We start from the raw sequence: 17,687 nt of genomic DNA, 5'->3' as shown, positions 1-17,687 counted from the left end.
TTTCAGTTTAGTTAACTGTATTTATTAAATTCATAATTTAGTGTAGTTTGGGATTAATATGAAGCAGTCCTTGTGCAGTAAGCAAATCCCATAAAATTGATATGACATGAACACAAAAATAAAGCAAGTCAAGACATTTTGAAGGCTTTAGAGTTTAAAGCAAGAAACTACATACCAGTGTAACATGCAGAAATCTTTTATGTAAAGAGTGGCATTTAAGGCATGTCTTCGTAGTAGATGACATTCAACTGATGGCAGACGGTAAAGGTAATTTTTAGGCATAGATTAAAAAGAGTACCAGGGAGGGGCCCCTGGTTGGTGTAGACAGTGAAGACTCCACTCTTGGTTTCAGCTCAGGTCTGATGTTAGGGTCATGGGATCAAGCCCCACGCCAGGCTCTGCACTCTGCATGGAGTCTGTTTGAGTTTCTCTCCCTCTGCCCCTCTACCCACTCTCCCTCTCTCTCTCACACAAATCAATAGATAAATCTTCAAAAAAAAAAAAAAATCAGAGAGTACCAGAGAAGGCCTGTCTACAATGAGAAGGCATCTACCAAGAAGGTTGGGACTGTGTTTGGGGCACTGAAGGTACATCAGCTTGGATCATGATATATGGTGAGAGGACTGTGAGGCAATTGTTCCACAGTCCAAGCAAGGACTGAGAGTCATTGTGCAGCTGTGCTGTTGGCCACTGAGGCCTGCAGGCCATAGAGGAGAACACGGGCAGCCCGTGATGACATGGTTGCTGGCCAGCGGCCAGAAGTCAAAGCTCAGCTAAGTGCAGCTGCCAGCTTAGAGTCTGGAAGATGAGAAGGTGAGATGTTTGGGACTTCCATGAACATGATTTCCCTCTGTTCAAAGTTTTTAAAAGTTTGCCCAGAGTTTTGCGATAAGTGTAACAGGACTGTGCCAGAATCATATTTTTCTTTCTACTATTGTTTTAATTTATCCGTGTCATTATGACCATGACTATCCCATGCCCAAAAGTGATGAGGGGATATTGGTCAGGTGAGACACTCCTTTGGATTTCAAACATCTCATGTGATGCTTCTTCATTACTGAGATCTACTTTTCATGCCAGACAACATATTTTGGTTGTTTTATCATTTAAGACTCTTCATTTTACACCTTTGTATTCTTTCTCTCTCTCTTTTTACTGCAGGAAGTGTAAGGAACTTCAGTAAACAGAAATAAAAATAGGGAATAAAAAAATAATGACCATCAGAGCAAGACTTATGAACCAAGCTTGAAAGCTGTCCAAGGCTCCTATGTATACCATATCATAGAGAAGTTCTCTAATTAAATGCAAATATGGGAGGCTTGAAAAGCTTTACATTTTATTTTAATGCTCAGAAATTTCCATAAAGCTCATTTGTTATTTTACTTATTTTTACCATTGAATCTTAAAATATTTACTTATATATATTAGATTTTCTTTTAGTTCTATGCAGCCATACTGTTCAAATACTCCCATTAAGAGATAATTTATGGCCTCAATGAACAAAGTACAGAAAACATGATTCATAATTCCTTCTTGGGGAAACACAGTTTCCCCAACCACTGCAGAAAGAACAAGTGGAAATGAACATGAATCTAATAGGTGGGGGACAAAATTAAAAATGCACAGAGGGTTCTGATCTGCAGGAAGAAGAAAATGCAACATATAAACAGAGAAATGTGGTGATTAGAGATCATGTGGTCCAAGAACACGTAGATTCCTCTGTCCCTGATATACTGGCAATATTTCTACTACTACTACTACTACTTATTCTTATTCTTATTTTTTTACAATTTTATTTATTTATTTGAGAGAGGATGAGAGAGAGAGATGGCATGAGAAGGGGGAGGGTCAGAGGGAGAAGCAGACTCTCTGCCGAGCAGGGAGCCTGAGGTGGGACTCGATTCCGGGACTTCAGAATCATGACCTGAGCCAAAGGCAGTTGCTTAAACAACTGAGCCACCCAGGTGCCCCACATTGGCAATATTTCTAAAATCAAATTATTTTTCATGTCTATGATGTTAATATTCTTAATATTCTTCACCCACTGACTTGAGCTCATTTGGAAGCATTTTTGTGCCATCCTTATAAGCCAAAGAACTTTGTGTAAAATCAGAATCTCCTTATGCAATGATCTGAATATTCTGTCCCTCTAAAATTCATATGGGGAACTCCTAAGGCCCAATAAGATGGTATTAGTAGGGAGGGCTTTGTGCTGACTGACAAATATGTTTCAATGCAGAAAATATTCAATGTTAGGTGTGATTTAAAAATGTATTACTTCAAAAAGGGAAACATACCTTTATTATGCTACCTATAAAAAATATTTTGGGGAGATGAAGGTAAGAGGCAGAATTTCTAACATCCGGTGAGTTTCATCATCTACTTCTTACTTCCCTTTAACAACATGAATCAGGTGATCAGGTGATGAGATTAATACCTTTACAAAAGAGGCCTTAGAGAGCACTCTGGTTCTTTTCCAGCATGTGAGATTACAAGAAGTCTGTAACCTGGAAAAGATCCTCCCCTGGTCTTGATAGCACCCTGGTTCCATACACTTAGCCTCTGGAACTATGAGAAATGAATTTCTGTCATTTCTAAGCCATCCAGTCTGTGGTATTTTGTTATGGCAGTCCAAATGGGCTAAGACACCTAGAAGAGCTTCATTGTATTTGAAAAGCTCAGTGGAAAAAAATTTCACTAACATAGTATTTCCAGAGCAATTTTCTCCTAAGAAGTGCTAAAATAAATTCTAACCTAGTGATGTAACACAGAGTTTTGGCAGTTGTTATTAGGGTCAAACCCTGATTGTTGGCTCTGTTTTGCTACTCAGAACATTCACATTTTTTGTTATGATTCATTATATTCACAGAATGAACAACGCTCAGAATGTTGGCAACCACCTAAAGAACTTGCATATCAGGAATCTCAGAAAATGCAGAGGTAGGTATGCTTATATCAGAAAATAGAAAGATTCCAAAACACAGGCTATAATAAGAGACAGAGGACATTACATAATGAAAAAGAGGTGATCCAATGAGAGAATATAACATTTGTAAACATTTACGCAGACAATATAGGAGCACCTAAATATATAAAGTAAATATTAACAGACCTAAGGGGAGAGATAGACAGCAATACAATAATAGCGGGGGACTTTAATGCCCCACTTACATCAATGCATGGATCATTCAGACAGAAAATCAATAAGGAAACATTGGCCTTGAACAACACAGTAGACCAGATGGTCTTACACACATACAGCCTATTCTATCCAAAAGCAGCAGAATGTATTTCTTCTCAAGTGCACATGGAGCATTACCCATGATCAATCACATGGTAGGCCACAAAGGAAGCCTCAATAAATTAAAGAATGTTGAAATTATAGCAAGTGTGCTTTCCAACCACACTAGTGTGAAACTAGAAATCAATGATAAGAAGAAGCCTGGAAAATTCACAAACACATGGAGATTAAACTACATGTTATTGAACAACCAACAGGTCAAAGAAAAAAATAAAAAGAAATTTTAAAAAATAATACTGTGAGATAACTGAAAATTGAAATACAACATACTCAATTCACAAGATGAAGGAAATGGAATTCCAAAAGGGAAGTTTATAGGGATAAATGTGTACAACAAGAGACTAGAAAAATCTCAAATAAATGATCTAAGCTTATATCTCAAGGATCTAGAAGAACAAATGAAACCCAAAGTTAGTACCAGAGAGAAAATAACAAAGATCAGATAAGAAATAAATGAAATAGAGAATAAAAGAGACAACAGAAAAGGTCAACAAAAACTAAAACTAGACAAATACACCACAAGAAGAGAAAGCCATCAAGAACTGCAAACTGACTTGATGTCCAAAATAGATTTGTTTTAAAAAATAATCTCCATTTATTCATCCAGTAAAACCCTACGCAGCCAATAAAAATGATTACATATATACATTCATCCACAAGGATGGAGGTATATTACAAGTCACATTTAAAAAGCAGGCAGAAGGTTGCCTGGGTGGCTCAGTGAGTTATGCCTCTGCCTTCGGCTCAGGTCATGATCTCAGGGTCCTGGGATCGAGCCATGCATTGGGAATCTATGCTCAGCAGGGAGCCTGCTTCCCTCTCTCTCTGCCTACTTGTGATCTCTCTCTCTCTCTCTCTCTCTCTCTGTCAAATAAATAAATACAATCTTAAAGAAAATAATAAAAAATAAAAAAATAAAAATCAGGCGAAAAAGGGCACCTGGGTGGCTCAGCCAGTTGAGACTCTAACTCTTGGTTTCAGCTAACGTCCTGGGGTCCTAAGTCTGAGCCCTGCATTGAGCTCCATGCTCAGCGGGGAGTCTGCTTAAGATTCTCTCTCTCCCTCTTCCTCTGCCCCTGCCCTCCATGCTCTCTCCCTTTAAAATAAATAAATAATTCTTTAAAAAAACCAGGCTGAATGTATTATATACAGTGTGATATAAAGACATATGCTAACATATGTGCATATATATGTGTATATATATATATACAGATATATATATATATATATGCTTGAAATAATATACAGCAGGATGCATATTAAATACTTTCCTTAAATGGAAGAGCAATTTTTGTACCTATGCTTTTTATTTTCTGTTATTTCTACCATAAGCATATATTATTTTATAATTAAGTAAAATTAAAATTTCCTGTTGTGATTAGATTTGGACAAAATGTGCTGATGTACCACACTCTTTTCCTAGAAGCAATAATCTATTCTTCACATAAAAAAGATGGGCACTGGGTTAAGAATTTTCAGAAAAAAAGCCTTTAGACTTTGATGAATAAAGCCCTAAAAAGCACTGTGGCATCAGGGAAAGCAATTCACAAGAATTTTAAAAATTCAAAGGTTAATGTAGGACATTGTAAACTGCACTGATGTAAGAGATTGTATTGAGATTTATTTTTTCTGAGGTACGTGGAGATCACTTTCTATTAAGGGATTTGTGGCAGACATCTAATAGCTAGGGAATGCATTAAGACCACACAAGTTACAAAAAGAAAAAAAAAAAAAGACTACAGCAAATTACTCCAGTGGGTTGGGATAGATATGAGTACAAATGCAGTAAGGCAGAAGGGTGCCTGGGTGGCTCAGTGGTGCCTTGGTTCTATCTACAATTCCTGATTTTGAGATGGAAGATCCTCTAACAATTTGAGAGTAAGGGAAGTAGGAAGATGCATTAGTCAAGGCAAGATCTCTATCCCTGGGTCTATGTAACCTTTATGGTGAGTGAAACTCTTGAATTTGATGGCATATCATTTATTCATATGGAAGTAAATTTTTTCTTGAGGAATGAGTCCACAGATTTTATCAGAATCCTGGCCAAGTGCTCCCCCTCCCCAAAATGAAGACTGGCCAACAAATCCAGGAATCAGAGTGGATTTCAGCCTAGTCCATTACTACCTTGACTTGTGGAAATTTAATACTGGTAAACAGCATAAGAATGTATTTCTTAATGATCAGTTAATCCCTGATATGTCAGTTTCTTGACATCAAACTGTTCCCCCCCTTTTTTTGTCACTCTTTAACTCGATGGTGCCCTTTACTGGCTAGCAGGTCCACACCTCACACTGTTACGCTTATTCTTCCTGTGCTTCTGGCTTCTTCTATGCTACTCCTTTTACTATGTTTATACTTAGACTTCTAACTCTTTGTTTAAATCCAGCTCCCACATTTATCCAAGAATTCCCTGGCACCAAAACCCAACTATTTCGCAGCATGGCTTCCTAGTTAATTAGCTGAGTGGACTTAGACTTTCTTCACCTAAGCAGAGTACGTGAGAGCAGTAGGCTAGCAAAACTGACAACAATAACAATAAGAAACAGCAACAATGATACAGAACAAAACAACAAGCAAACAAAAATCATGGAAGGCTAACCTAAGATAGATAACCTTTTATGTCTTTAAGAAAGAATTTTTTTAAGAACTCTTACAAAGCAAAAGCCATCTATCTTCTATAGGACTGTATAAAATAAAAAATGCAGAAAGGGCGCGATATCACAATAGCATGTGGAGACAAATAAATAGCATATGGAGACAAATAAAAAATCACCCTCATTGCTTTACTGTTCTCATTTCCCCATCAACAAGTGCTAAATGTTAGACTGGCTGTGTCTAAACGTATCGCACAGTAGACCATGAAAGAAATAATCAATTAGCAAACCTTTAAGATTCCTTCCACCTCTAAAGTCCAATGATTCTGCGAAACATTTGTATGCAGCAAACTCTGAAAACTGCTATATTTGAAGCATGTGCTGTGTCTAGGGAGCCTTGCCTTGAGCTCATATGAACTCTCAGCCTGTCTTTATTTTTTTTAAAGATTTTATTTATGTATTTGACAGAAAGAGAGCGAGAGCAGGAACACAGAGGGAATGGGAGAGGGAGAGAAGCAGGCTTCCGGCTGAGCAGGGAACCTGATGTGGGACTTGATCCCAGGACCCTGGGATCATGACCTGAGCTGAAGGTAGATGCTTAATGACTGAGCCACCCAGGCACCCCTCGTCCTCTCTTTAGCTACTGTCTTCCTGTGATCTCAATGACTGTGTTTGCAAAATCAACATACTGCACATATGTGAACCTGTGATTTGATTTTTATTTATAGATTCTTCTGTACAATATTCACTTTATAATTAATATCCTTTAGGTGTCCTTGACTCCAGCATCTTTAGCTAATTCAGGTAGGTGTCTGCTGACAACGCTTTAATTTACAAAATATCTTGGCAAGTGTAACTTGACCATAACATTCCTAATTGAAAGGGGCATTTTAAGTAGAAGGAGATAAGTTTTGGTTACTGTGTTAAAAACGAACCCACAAAAGAAAACAGCCGAGATGATTCTTTAAGTGATACTTATTTTTGCAATTATTACCTGCAAGTCAGTCCTTGTTCAAGCGTATTCCCACAGTACTGTTTTTCAGTTTCACTAATATCCAATAAATGTTGCCCTTACCAGAAATAGAAAAATAATACTAGGGAAGTGGATACTTATCTTTCCAAGTAAAGATAATTTTTGGTGCATAATATAAATAATGTTTTAGGTTGGAGATACAGATCCCAGTTTATTTATACTGAAGGATATCTTTTCTTTCTACTCAAAATTCAGACCCAGAACTTGTGCTTTTAATCTCAAATGAAACAAAAAATGTTTTTAAAAAAGAAAATGATTTGTCAGCAGAACAGTAAGTTATTAGAATTAGCTATTAGGTTAAGAAAAGGAAACAACATAAAATAATAGTGGCCTAAAAGAGATACATATTCTATAATTCTGCTAATAGGTTACAATATAAAATGCATGGGACATAGAGATGAATGGTCCTGATTAAGGCCAGTACAGGATGCCTGTAGGTAGCACAGTGGGGACACTCTCCCAGCTTGCCAGTCTGGCCCATTATCCAGACTGCTCTCACAAAACTTAAGACTTTGAAGATAAATTAAGCCAAGACAAGATAGCAACTGTCCTTATTCCATTTTACACCTTCCAGGTGCCCATCCTGAATTGTGAAGTGTGGTGTAGAAATGATGGGTTGTGATAGAAGTACATAGTGAGTGTGTGGAGGGGAGGGGGCCTTGAGGCAGACTTCTTCTCCTACATGGACCCCGATGATCCCACTTTCCCTCTCCACTGTGCCTGCCTTCCATGACTGCGACCATGGCTCTGTCAGTGTCCCTGCAGCCCCCAAGAGGACAGAGAGAGCCCATCCTGGTGGGAGAGTCCTGTGCACAGCCCACCTCACAGCCAAGCTCTGAGAGACTCTGAACTTTAGATGTAAAATAAATGAGGGGCCCTCCACCCTACACTGTATTGTAAAGTGAATCATAAATTCGAGAGAATCAGGTTCACCAAGTGCTGAATGCCTAACATTTAGATTTTATAGCCTGGAAATTCGGGAGTAGGCCTGTTGAGATGTGCTCCTAAGGTCCCCTATAATGGCTATTACAGCTACCACAGGGTGCGCCACACACACACACACACACACACACACACATACACGCTTCTCTGGACCCAAGACTGGAATGCAAAGTCCACTTCCTCAGAAGAGAAATAGTCAATGATTTTGGCAACTTAGCTGTTCTTCATAACAGAATACCTGAGTTATGCTGCCTTAATACCTAGGTCCCCTGCCACCGATGGACTGGCAAGGTGCCAGGAAACTCATGCTCCTTCTTTGAATGTCTTTATAGTGCAGGAAGCACAGGGCCACACACTCAACCCGCAACCCATGACTGCCTTTTGTGAGACCACCTCCTGTGCTCAGCCCATCTCACCGCATCCTCAAGCAAACCTGAGCTGCATTCCCAGACTCTGTGTGGGTCCTCGCCTTGCTTCTCCTACTCTTCCAACTCTACCCCCAACTTGTTCCTGGATGTCAGGGGGAAATACAATGGATCTCTTAGACACAGACAATCCCTTCCCTCCTTATTTTTCCTTCCAGGAGTTTAAAAAAAAGGGGGTTTTTTGTTGATAAACATAGAAAATCATGTCCAATTCTATAGAGAAAGTTTGATGTTCTATCAACAAACACATGCAGTTACTTATACCACGATAGGTTGTGACATGGGAACAAAGGAAAAAAGAGTCACTAACGTCTCTATCCAGAACTCGGCCCGTGCTGTTCAGAAAGAGCATTTGCCTCACAGGGTCCAGCAACACCCAGTAATCCACATTGTCCTTTAAGGAAAGTTCAATGGTGGGGTCTGGTCCTCCAGCAGTCCCTTTGATCAGCATGTTATCCACCAGAATTGTACCTGCAGGCCAAAGACAGTTATTTGAAAACATGCTACTTATACGGATTCTTGAGCAAGATCATATTCTTAAACCCCAGGTGACTGGCAAATCCATTTTCAAGCAGAAGACATTCAGCATAATATTTGGCATGATATAGAAAGTGTCCTGTCTCCAAAAGGCGAGATAACCTTTATTCCACTATTTATAAATGATATTTTTGGGAGATGAGGGTGGCAGGCAGAGATTGAACCACTTGGTGAGTTTCATCATCTATTTCTGGTTTCTCTTTGGACAATTTCAAACTGTTCCCCCTCCCTGTCCATCACTCCGCACAGGAGTGATCACTGGATTTCACCCCAAACAAAAAGGAAATGCCTGAGATACAGAGACTGATCCTTCAGTTCACTCAGTAAGACTTCTGATATGAAAAGAGACAGCCTGAAAATTACAGAAAGGATGAAAAGGAAGAGATAAAGTAGCAAGATCTCCCATGATGAGAACTGCTTCTTTCTTTTTTTTTATCTTAGCGCAAATCCATAAAACGTAAATCTTAATGTGAAAGACAAAACCAGTGGGCAGACATAAGACAGACTTCATTCTTCTTGCAGACACATCTTGAGTGCTTGATCAAAACAGCACAATGTGGGCGCCTGGGTGGCTCAGTGGGTTAAGCCGCTGCCTTCGGCTCAGGTCATGATCTCAGGATCCTGGGATCGAGTCCCGCATCGGGAATCTCCGCTCAGTGGGGAGCCTGCTTCCCTCTCTCTCTCTCTCTGCCTGCCTATCTGTCTACTGTGAACTCTCTCTGTCAAATAAATAAATAAAATCTTGAAAAAAAAAAAACAGCACAATCTTCCAATGGAACTTTTGGGTCCTAGCTTTCTTACTATCTTTTCAACAGGCTAAATTGTAGACATGCGTTGAATGAGTTGAAATGACAGCACATCTCTAACCTTGCCTATTTTGTTAAAAATTCCATGCATTCTGCAAGTTGGATGCAAACAGCAGTGATGTGATTCAAATCCCATTTTTCCCCCCATATAGCAACAATCCCTCTGCCAAACAATAATGCACTATAGCCTAGGGCAATCATTTTCAGCCAACCCATTTTATTAAAATTATGGCATCCAGAAGAGATGGGGCTATACAAATAAAAATGTACCCTCCTAAAAACATTAAAATAAATGGCATACATCTACAGAACTCATTGCCTTAGGAGAGCATACAAGAATATATAGATAATCCATAAATATAAATCTAGCTTGAATAACAATGCCAAACGTATCTAATGCACTTTCTTAAGGCATGGAATTGGCCTACATGTTACATCGTTGCAGAGACACAGATAAAAGGGGCGGGGCCTCTTTGGAAGATTTTCTCAGCAAATTAATAGTAATTAATAATAATTAAAGCTATACTATTTTTCTTTGTAACAGTATTATCAATGAGCTTCATCTGTCTGGGGAATGTTAAAGGAAACCATCCTTTTGTAGCAATAAATCTGAATTATGTTTAAACACATATTCACACGCCTGCATTTCTGAGTGGCAGATTATCTCCTTCTACTTTATTCACATACTAGTACACACACCTGTAAATAGGGAGTGAAACTGATCCTTCTATTTTTTATTGAAATGGAAACTAGATTCCCTACAGAAAATATGTCCCAAAGTACAACCCGACATCGATGGCATTTTCTGACCTGGGAACGTGTTCGAGGCCTAAGTACACACTGGTTTCAAAGCACATCACACCACTAAGCTTTGAAAAATGATTTCATAAGTAAGTCAGTCTGTGATTAAGAAATTAAATTAGGGTGCCTGGGTGGCTCAGAGGGTTAAGCCACTGCCTTCTGCTTAGGTCATGATCTCAGGGTCCTGGGATCGAGTCCCGTTTCGGGCTCCCTGCTCAGCGGGGAGCCTGCTTCCTCCTCTCTCTGTCTCTGCCTGCCTCTCTACCTGCTTGTGATCTCTGTCTGTCAAATAAATAAATAAAATCTTTATAAGAAATTAAATTAGATTCTATTTCCCAATGAAGAAAAAGACACAATAAGGTACAGCAGGAGATAGGCTAACAGCATTCAGGCCTGGACTCTGCCATGCATTGTAGCAGAAGCAGCAGGCTTCCTGGGACATGCAGAGGGAGGGGCAGGGAGTCCCCCTCTGTGGTCCAAATGGATCATAACCAGAGAAACTTGGGATCGTTATGTTAATGACAATTAACACAGTGAAACTGAATCTGTGTATCTGGACTTCTACTTTAATGATGTTTAATTTTCATGGAGAAGATCCAGCTATGTTTTCTGGCTCCCTCCTCAGCCCTGTGCTCTTCCATGACCAGAACTTAGCAAGAACTGTTTCAAGGGCTAATTTGCCAAAAAAAGCAAGAGTTTCACTTTTCTTTCACCAGAACACAGCTTCATGTCACTAAAAATCCCTCCATACTCTCATAAGCCATGTCATCTTGACCGAAAGTTTGGAGAAGAGAGAGAATAGAGCACAGCTGAGGGAGGCATGAGGTAAAGAGCACCATTTATTGATTTTTAAAGAAGAAGGAGGAAGAGAAGGAGATGTTCACTCTGGGTTCCCTGGAGAGCCCCATCTCCACCTTCCTCCCAGCAGGACAGGTGATACCTAACTGAGGCCAACTGAGGGTCCATGTGCAAGCCAGTCTTGGGGATGGCCCTTCTCATGGATCCAGGATTTCCATCCTGGGAAGCCTGTGTCCTGAGCCAGTGCTGGACATTTGGAGAGAGCACAGTGCTTTGGTTCTTCTGTTGTTTTGCAAGCTTCCTCCTTTTCCAGTAAAACCTTCTGTTTAATGTGATATTGAAAATCCTGTCTCCATTTTAATTATAAAGACACAGCTACATGAAAAATGAAAGGATAGGATACACAAAGCAACAGTAATAAGAAAGCTGGATGGCTCCATTATTATCAGAGAATAAACCAGAACAGAAGATATTTTTAGAGGTGAAGAGACATATTTCATGAAAATAAAGGGATCAATTAATCAGCAGGTGTTAACCCAAAAGAGACCTATCTTGCAGAACACAGTGCCCAAGACGGGATCCCTCTTATATGAAAGTTTTCTTTTGTCATAGTAAAAAAATGACTGCAGTCAGGAGAAAGGAATTAAATGTAGTTCGATACTCATGTCATAGAAGTTAAGAGAGAGCTGGCCCTGGAACTGGCAGACTCCAATCCTGGATCCACCCCTTACTAACCATGTGAATGTGGGTAGACTACTCAACCCCACTCACCTGTAATTTCTCTTTGCTAAAAAATCTGTAACACCATATGTAGGTACCTGAAAAAAAAATGTGTTCTGTGTGTTCTACTGTCAGGGCACTATCCAAAACTACAATTAAAAAAAAAAAAAAAAACAAGCAAACAAACAAACCCCAAGTATAATGCAAAACAAAACAAAAAACACAATAAAAAAGTAGAACAGTTAAGAATTTAGTGATTTTTCACCAAACATCATAGTCATTGTTTTCCGGCCTCAAACATTGGGGTTTGTGCTTCTTCCTTCAGAGAGTAGGTATTTAGGGGTGCCTGGTTGGCTCAGTAGGTTAAGTATCTGACTCTTGATTTGGCTCAGGTCAGAATTTCAGGTCTACAGGATTGAGCCCCACGTGGCACTCCATGCTCGGCTCAGTGAAGAATCTGTTTGAGGATTCTTTGTTTCCATCTCCCTCTGCCCCTCCTGCCTACATGCTTGAACTCCCTCTCCCTTTCTCTCTCCAAAATAAATAACTTAATCCTAAAGAACAAAAAGTAGGGATTGAAGGTGATTTGGTTCTAAATAGAGACATTTTTTTCATCAAAATTAAAAACTTGATCCAGTTTTTAGCTATCTTCATTTATCTATTAATTTAGGTCAGAGAAATAAGTCTTCAATTGTTTCCACTATATCCACAGCTTCTCCAGATGGACAGATTATCCATCAGTTGTAGACACCAGTGGGGACTCTACATGCACTAAGTAAGGAGGCTGCAGATCTTCAGTTTTTTTCTGAAGATCTTCTTACACAGCTAAATCTTTCCTTTTGATTATGAACAAAGATTTTCCAGAATATTTCACAACATGAGTATACTGTGAAATAACTTATGAAGCAATACCATTTCCTCATTATAGCAAGGCCATTCCCTACCTACCAGTGTGCATGAGGTAAGTGGCACCAAAGAAGAGCCTGGTAGGTTGTAGCAATGACTGAACTCGACAATGTGTATGAAGTACTAATCGCAGTCCTTGGAACAGAATGAAGACTTGAAAAGTTTAAATTTACTGATGTTGATGTTGCCAACACCATTTTGAAAGAGAAACTATCTGAAGCTAAAGCAAAGTGACTGATTTTATGTCCCAGACTTCTTTACAAATAACATCTACTGTTCATTTCCATAGCTAGGTTATTATGTTTGGTTAATGCATGGGCAAGGCAGCAGTCTGGAAGAATTTATTGGGACTCAAATTCCCAAATAATCATTCTAGGAAGTCAGAAGGTAGAGAGAGAATGCTTTCTGTAGACGAAAGCGTAGAGAGAATCTCTTACATCCAACTGAGGGCAATCTGTCCAGGCCCACCATTACTAGGGGGTTGTACCCACTCTTTCCATTTCCTCACCACAGACAATTCTGATTTTTCTCATAAAAACTCAGATTAGATTTGATGCCAAGAAGGGCTTACTAGTGGCAATCTTTAGATTGAACACTTTCTACTCAATTTTATCACATGTTTGCTTCTATAGGAACTCAAAGCAAACACACACACACACATATACACATTAAATTACATATAAATAGATATTATGTTATTATTATTTATATTTATAATATTGTTATATTGTATTATATATTATATTTATATTTTTATGCAAACTGTATGTATCTATACTAATATAGTATAAGTAAAAATTAGATACTTAATATTTTTCCTGTGAAAGTTATTTGCTTCTTTCGATAGGCATTATAAAACAAATGAATTGTTCTCTAAAAATTCTGTGGAGGTGGGAGTGGGAGGGGGTACATTGCTTTCCTAATTAACCTAATTCAACGAAGCCAAAAAATTAAGTTCTACAGGGAAAGAGAGTAATTGACTGTTTGGGTTCCTTCCAAACATTAAAATAAAGAAAATCACTCTGTCCAGAACCCACTAGTTGTTGCTATAAAACAATTAATTATTCAAAGGTATATAACCAATATGGATTGCAAAAAATCTCTTGCAACAACCTCTCCCCAGTTTAAGCCAATTGGCAGAATGATCAGCTACTGCATCATCTAGCCAGAAGGATACACTGCATGTTACTGGCTACAAATGGAAACATAAGCAAAGCTACCAAATGCACATTATGTGACTGAAACAAATTTGAAATCAAAAAAGTAAAAAAGTAGCAATCTGTAGCTTTTCAGTGAGGTTAACCAATAAACACTGCCATGATATACATCTGGATTCCAAGATTAACAGGCTAAGCAAAACTCTCATCAAGCTCAAATCTTTGTCAAGACTTTCCATTAGTTTCTTGGGAGTAATCCCTCCATTTCATTTTTTCACATTTCTGGGACTACAGTTATATAAATTACTCATTCCAGCTCAGCCTACAGTCTTCTGTAGCTAGATTATTACTTGATAAACTCCTAAAGGGAAGAAATACATACAAACCTAAATTTTGAAGATGGCAAAGGAGCAGCAGGCTGAGATGACATCAGGTAGCAGGAGATCAGCTAGATAGTTTATCAAACCATTCCCAACACCTAAAAATCCAACAGGAGATCAAAGAGAGGAAGAGCAGCCATTCTAGAAACAGAATGTCGACCACTATGGAGAAGTGAATCCAAAGCAACAGGAAGATAGACCACAGGGGGGAGGGACTGACTCCCGGCAAGCGGCAGAGCAAGGGAGCACAAAATCAGAACTTTTAAAAGTTGGCTCCACTGAGGGACATGGCTCCAGAGGCTAAGTCGGGGTGGAGCCCACGTGGAAACAGCATGGTCTCAGGTCCCGCAGGGTCACAGAAGGATCAGGGGTGTCTGAGTGTAGCAGAGCACGCAGGTATTAGAGCAGGGACACTGGCTATAGAGATGGAGCGAAGGAGAGAGCTCTCAACTCAGGGGTTACCTTAAACTGTGATCTATGGCACAGTCAGGTCACTGCTCTTTGAGCAGGGACCCCATAAGTGGCAGATCCGGGGACACCCCCCAGGAAGAGCGGCAGGGATCTGTTGGGCTTGGAGACTCCAGGATGGCTGTGTGTCAGAGATAGAGATGCTTGGTCACAGGCTGGGTGAGCTCAGAGTATGGCTGGAGACCATGGAGGCGGGAGTGATTGAGTGCTTTTCTCTGAGGGCGCACTGAGGAGTGGGGCCCCAAGCTCTTGGCTCCTCTAGGCGGGAGACTGGGAGGCTGCCATTTTCATTCCTGTTCTACAGAGCTCTATGGATAGTGTTCAGGGAACAAAAGCTCCCAAAAGCAAACCTGAGCAGATTACTTAGCCCAGCCCCTGGCAAGGGCAGTGCAATTCAGCCTCAGGCAAAAACACTTGAGAATCAATACAGTAGGTCCCTCCCCCAGAAGATCAGCAAGAAATCCAGCCAAGACTAAGTTCACTTATCAAGAAGAACAGCAGAATTCCAGAGGAGAAAGCAAACCATGGAATTTATGGTTTCTTCCCATGATTCTTTAGTCTTGCAAAGTTAATTATTTTTTTTTAATTTTATTTTTTTCTATTCTATTTTTTTTAATGTTTACTCTTACCTCTTTTAATGTTTTTTAACTAGTTTATCTTAAAAATACCTTTCAAAAAAAACCTTTTTAAACCTTCATTTTTAGGGATGCCTGGGTTGCTCAGTTGGTTAAGCAGCTGCCTTCATGATCCCAACGTCCTGGGATCGAGTCCCACATTGGGCTCCTTGCTTGGCAGGGGGTCTGCTTCTCCCTCTGCCTCTGCCTGCCACTCTGTCTGCCTGTGCTTGCTCTCGCTTCTCTCTCTATGACAAATAAATAAAATAAAAAATCTTAAAAAAAAAAACCTTCATTTTTATAGTCATATTTTATCCTTCATTGTATCTAACTTTATTTTTGGTACACACATAGGGTTTTTTCTTCTAAAAAAAATGGGATACAACTTCTTCTAACAGATCAAAATATACCCTAAATCTAGCACAGGGCCTTGTGCTAGTATCCAGCCTGAGCAAATTCTCTCCACTTTCTTTTTCTTTCTTTTCCCAACCAACTTATCAACTGCTTTTTTAGAATTTTTTTCAAAATTTTCATCTTTATAGTCATATTCCATCACTTCATTGTGTTTACCTTTATTTTGTGTGTGTGTGTTCACACACACATGTATGTATACATACATACATACATGTATGCATGTATATGTATGTATATATACATACATATTATGTATTTTATATATATATGTTTTTTTTTCATTGTTTAAAATTTCTTTATTTTCTTCTAAGAGACCAAAATACTCCCCAAATTAAGAGGGTTGCTCTGGTCTATTCACTAGTGTAATATATATATTTTTCTTTTCTTTTTTTTTTCTTTTTAATTTTTTTTTTCCTGACCTTCTTTTAACACCTTTCTTCCCCCCATGATTTGGGGTATCTTCTGATTTGGTTAACACACATTTTCCTGGAGTCTTTGCCACCTTTTAGTATTTTATTCTCTCCTTCATATATTCTTATTTGGATAAATGCAGAAAAACTCTGGACAATGCAGAAAAACTCACCACAAAAAAACAAAGAACAAAAACCAAACCAAACCAAACCAATCCAAACCAAACAAACAAACAAAACACAAGAGGCAGTACCAAAGGCTAGGGAACTAATCAATATGGACATTGGTAATATGTCAGATCTAGAGTTCAGAATGACAATTCTCAAGGTGCTAGCTGGGCTTGAAAAAGACATGGAAGATATTAGAGAAACTCTGTCTGGAGAAATAAAAGCCCTTTCTGGAGAAATAAAAGAACTAAAATCTAAGTAAGCTGAAATCAAAAAAGCTATTAATGAAGTGCAATAAAAAACGGAGGCTCTTATGGCCAAGATAAAAGAGGCAAACAAGAGAATTAATGATATAGAAGACCAAATGACAGAGAATAAAGAAGCTAAGCAAAAGAGGGACAAACAGCTACTGGACCACGAGGGGAGAATTCGAGAGATAAGTGATACCATAAGACAAAAAATTAGAATAATTGGAATTCCAGAAGAAGAAGAAAGAGAGAAGGGAACAGAAGGTATATTGGAGCAAATTATTGTGGAGAATTTCCTTAGTATGGCAAAGGGAACAAGCATCAAAATCCAGGAGGTGCAGAGATTCTCCATCAAAATCAATAAGAATAGGTCCACACCCGGTCATCTAATAGCAAAATTTACAAGTCTTAGTGACAAAGAGAAAATCCTGAAAGTAGCCTGGGACAAGAAGTCTGTAATATACAATGGTAAAAATACTAGATTGACAGCAGACTTATCCATAGAGACCAGGCAGTCTAGAAAAAACTACCATGATATATTCAGAACACTAAATGAAAAAACACGTAGCCAAGAATACTATATCCAGCTAGGCTATCATTGAACATAGGAGAGATAAAAAGTTTCCAGGACAAAGAAAAACTAAAAGAATTTGTAAACTCCAAACCAGCTCTACAGGAAATATTGAAAGGGGTCCTCTAAGCAAAGAAAGAGCCTAAAATAGTAGACTAGAAAGGAACAGAGACAACATACAGTAATAGTCACATTGCAGGCAATACAATAGCACTAAATTCATATCTGTCAATAGTTACCCTGAATGTAAATGGGCTAAATGCCCTAATCAAAAGACACAGGGTATCAGAGTGGATAAGAAAACAAAACCTATCAATATTCTGTGTACAAGAAACTCATTTTAGACCCAAAGATTCTTCCAGATTTAAAGTGAGGGGGTGGAAAACAATTTACC

At 38.9% G+C, this 17,687-nt stretch overlaps 1 protein-coding gene across 1 annotated transcript in view; it reads right to left on the bottom strand.

Moving 5' to 3' along the window:
- PCDH15 (protocadherin related 15) overlaps nt 1-17,687 on the bottom strand; it is a 731,887-nt gene that overhangs the window by 545,027 nt on the left and 169,173 nt on the right. Inside the window, exon 4 of the mRNA XM_045081472.1 lies at nt 8,606-8,766. Coding sequence (XP_044937407.1) covers nt 8,606-8,766 — 161 coding nt within the window. The remainder of the gene's footprint in view (nt 1-8,605; nt 8,767-17,687) is intronic.

The sequence above is a fragment of the Mustela putorius genome, unplaced genomic scaffold (assembly GCF_011764305.1).
Source record: "Mustela putorius furo isolate JIRA1106 unplaced genomic scaffold, ASM1176430v1.1 tig00000577_pilon_pilon_pilon, whole genome shotgun sequence".
Classification (NCBI taxonomy): domain Eukaryota; kingdom Metazoa; phylum Chordata; class Mammalia; order Carnivora; family Mustelidae; genus Mustela; species Mustela putorius.
This window is presented reverse-complemented; position numbering and strand designations above follow the sequence as displayed.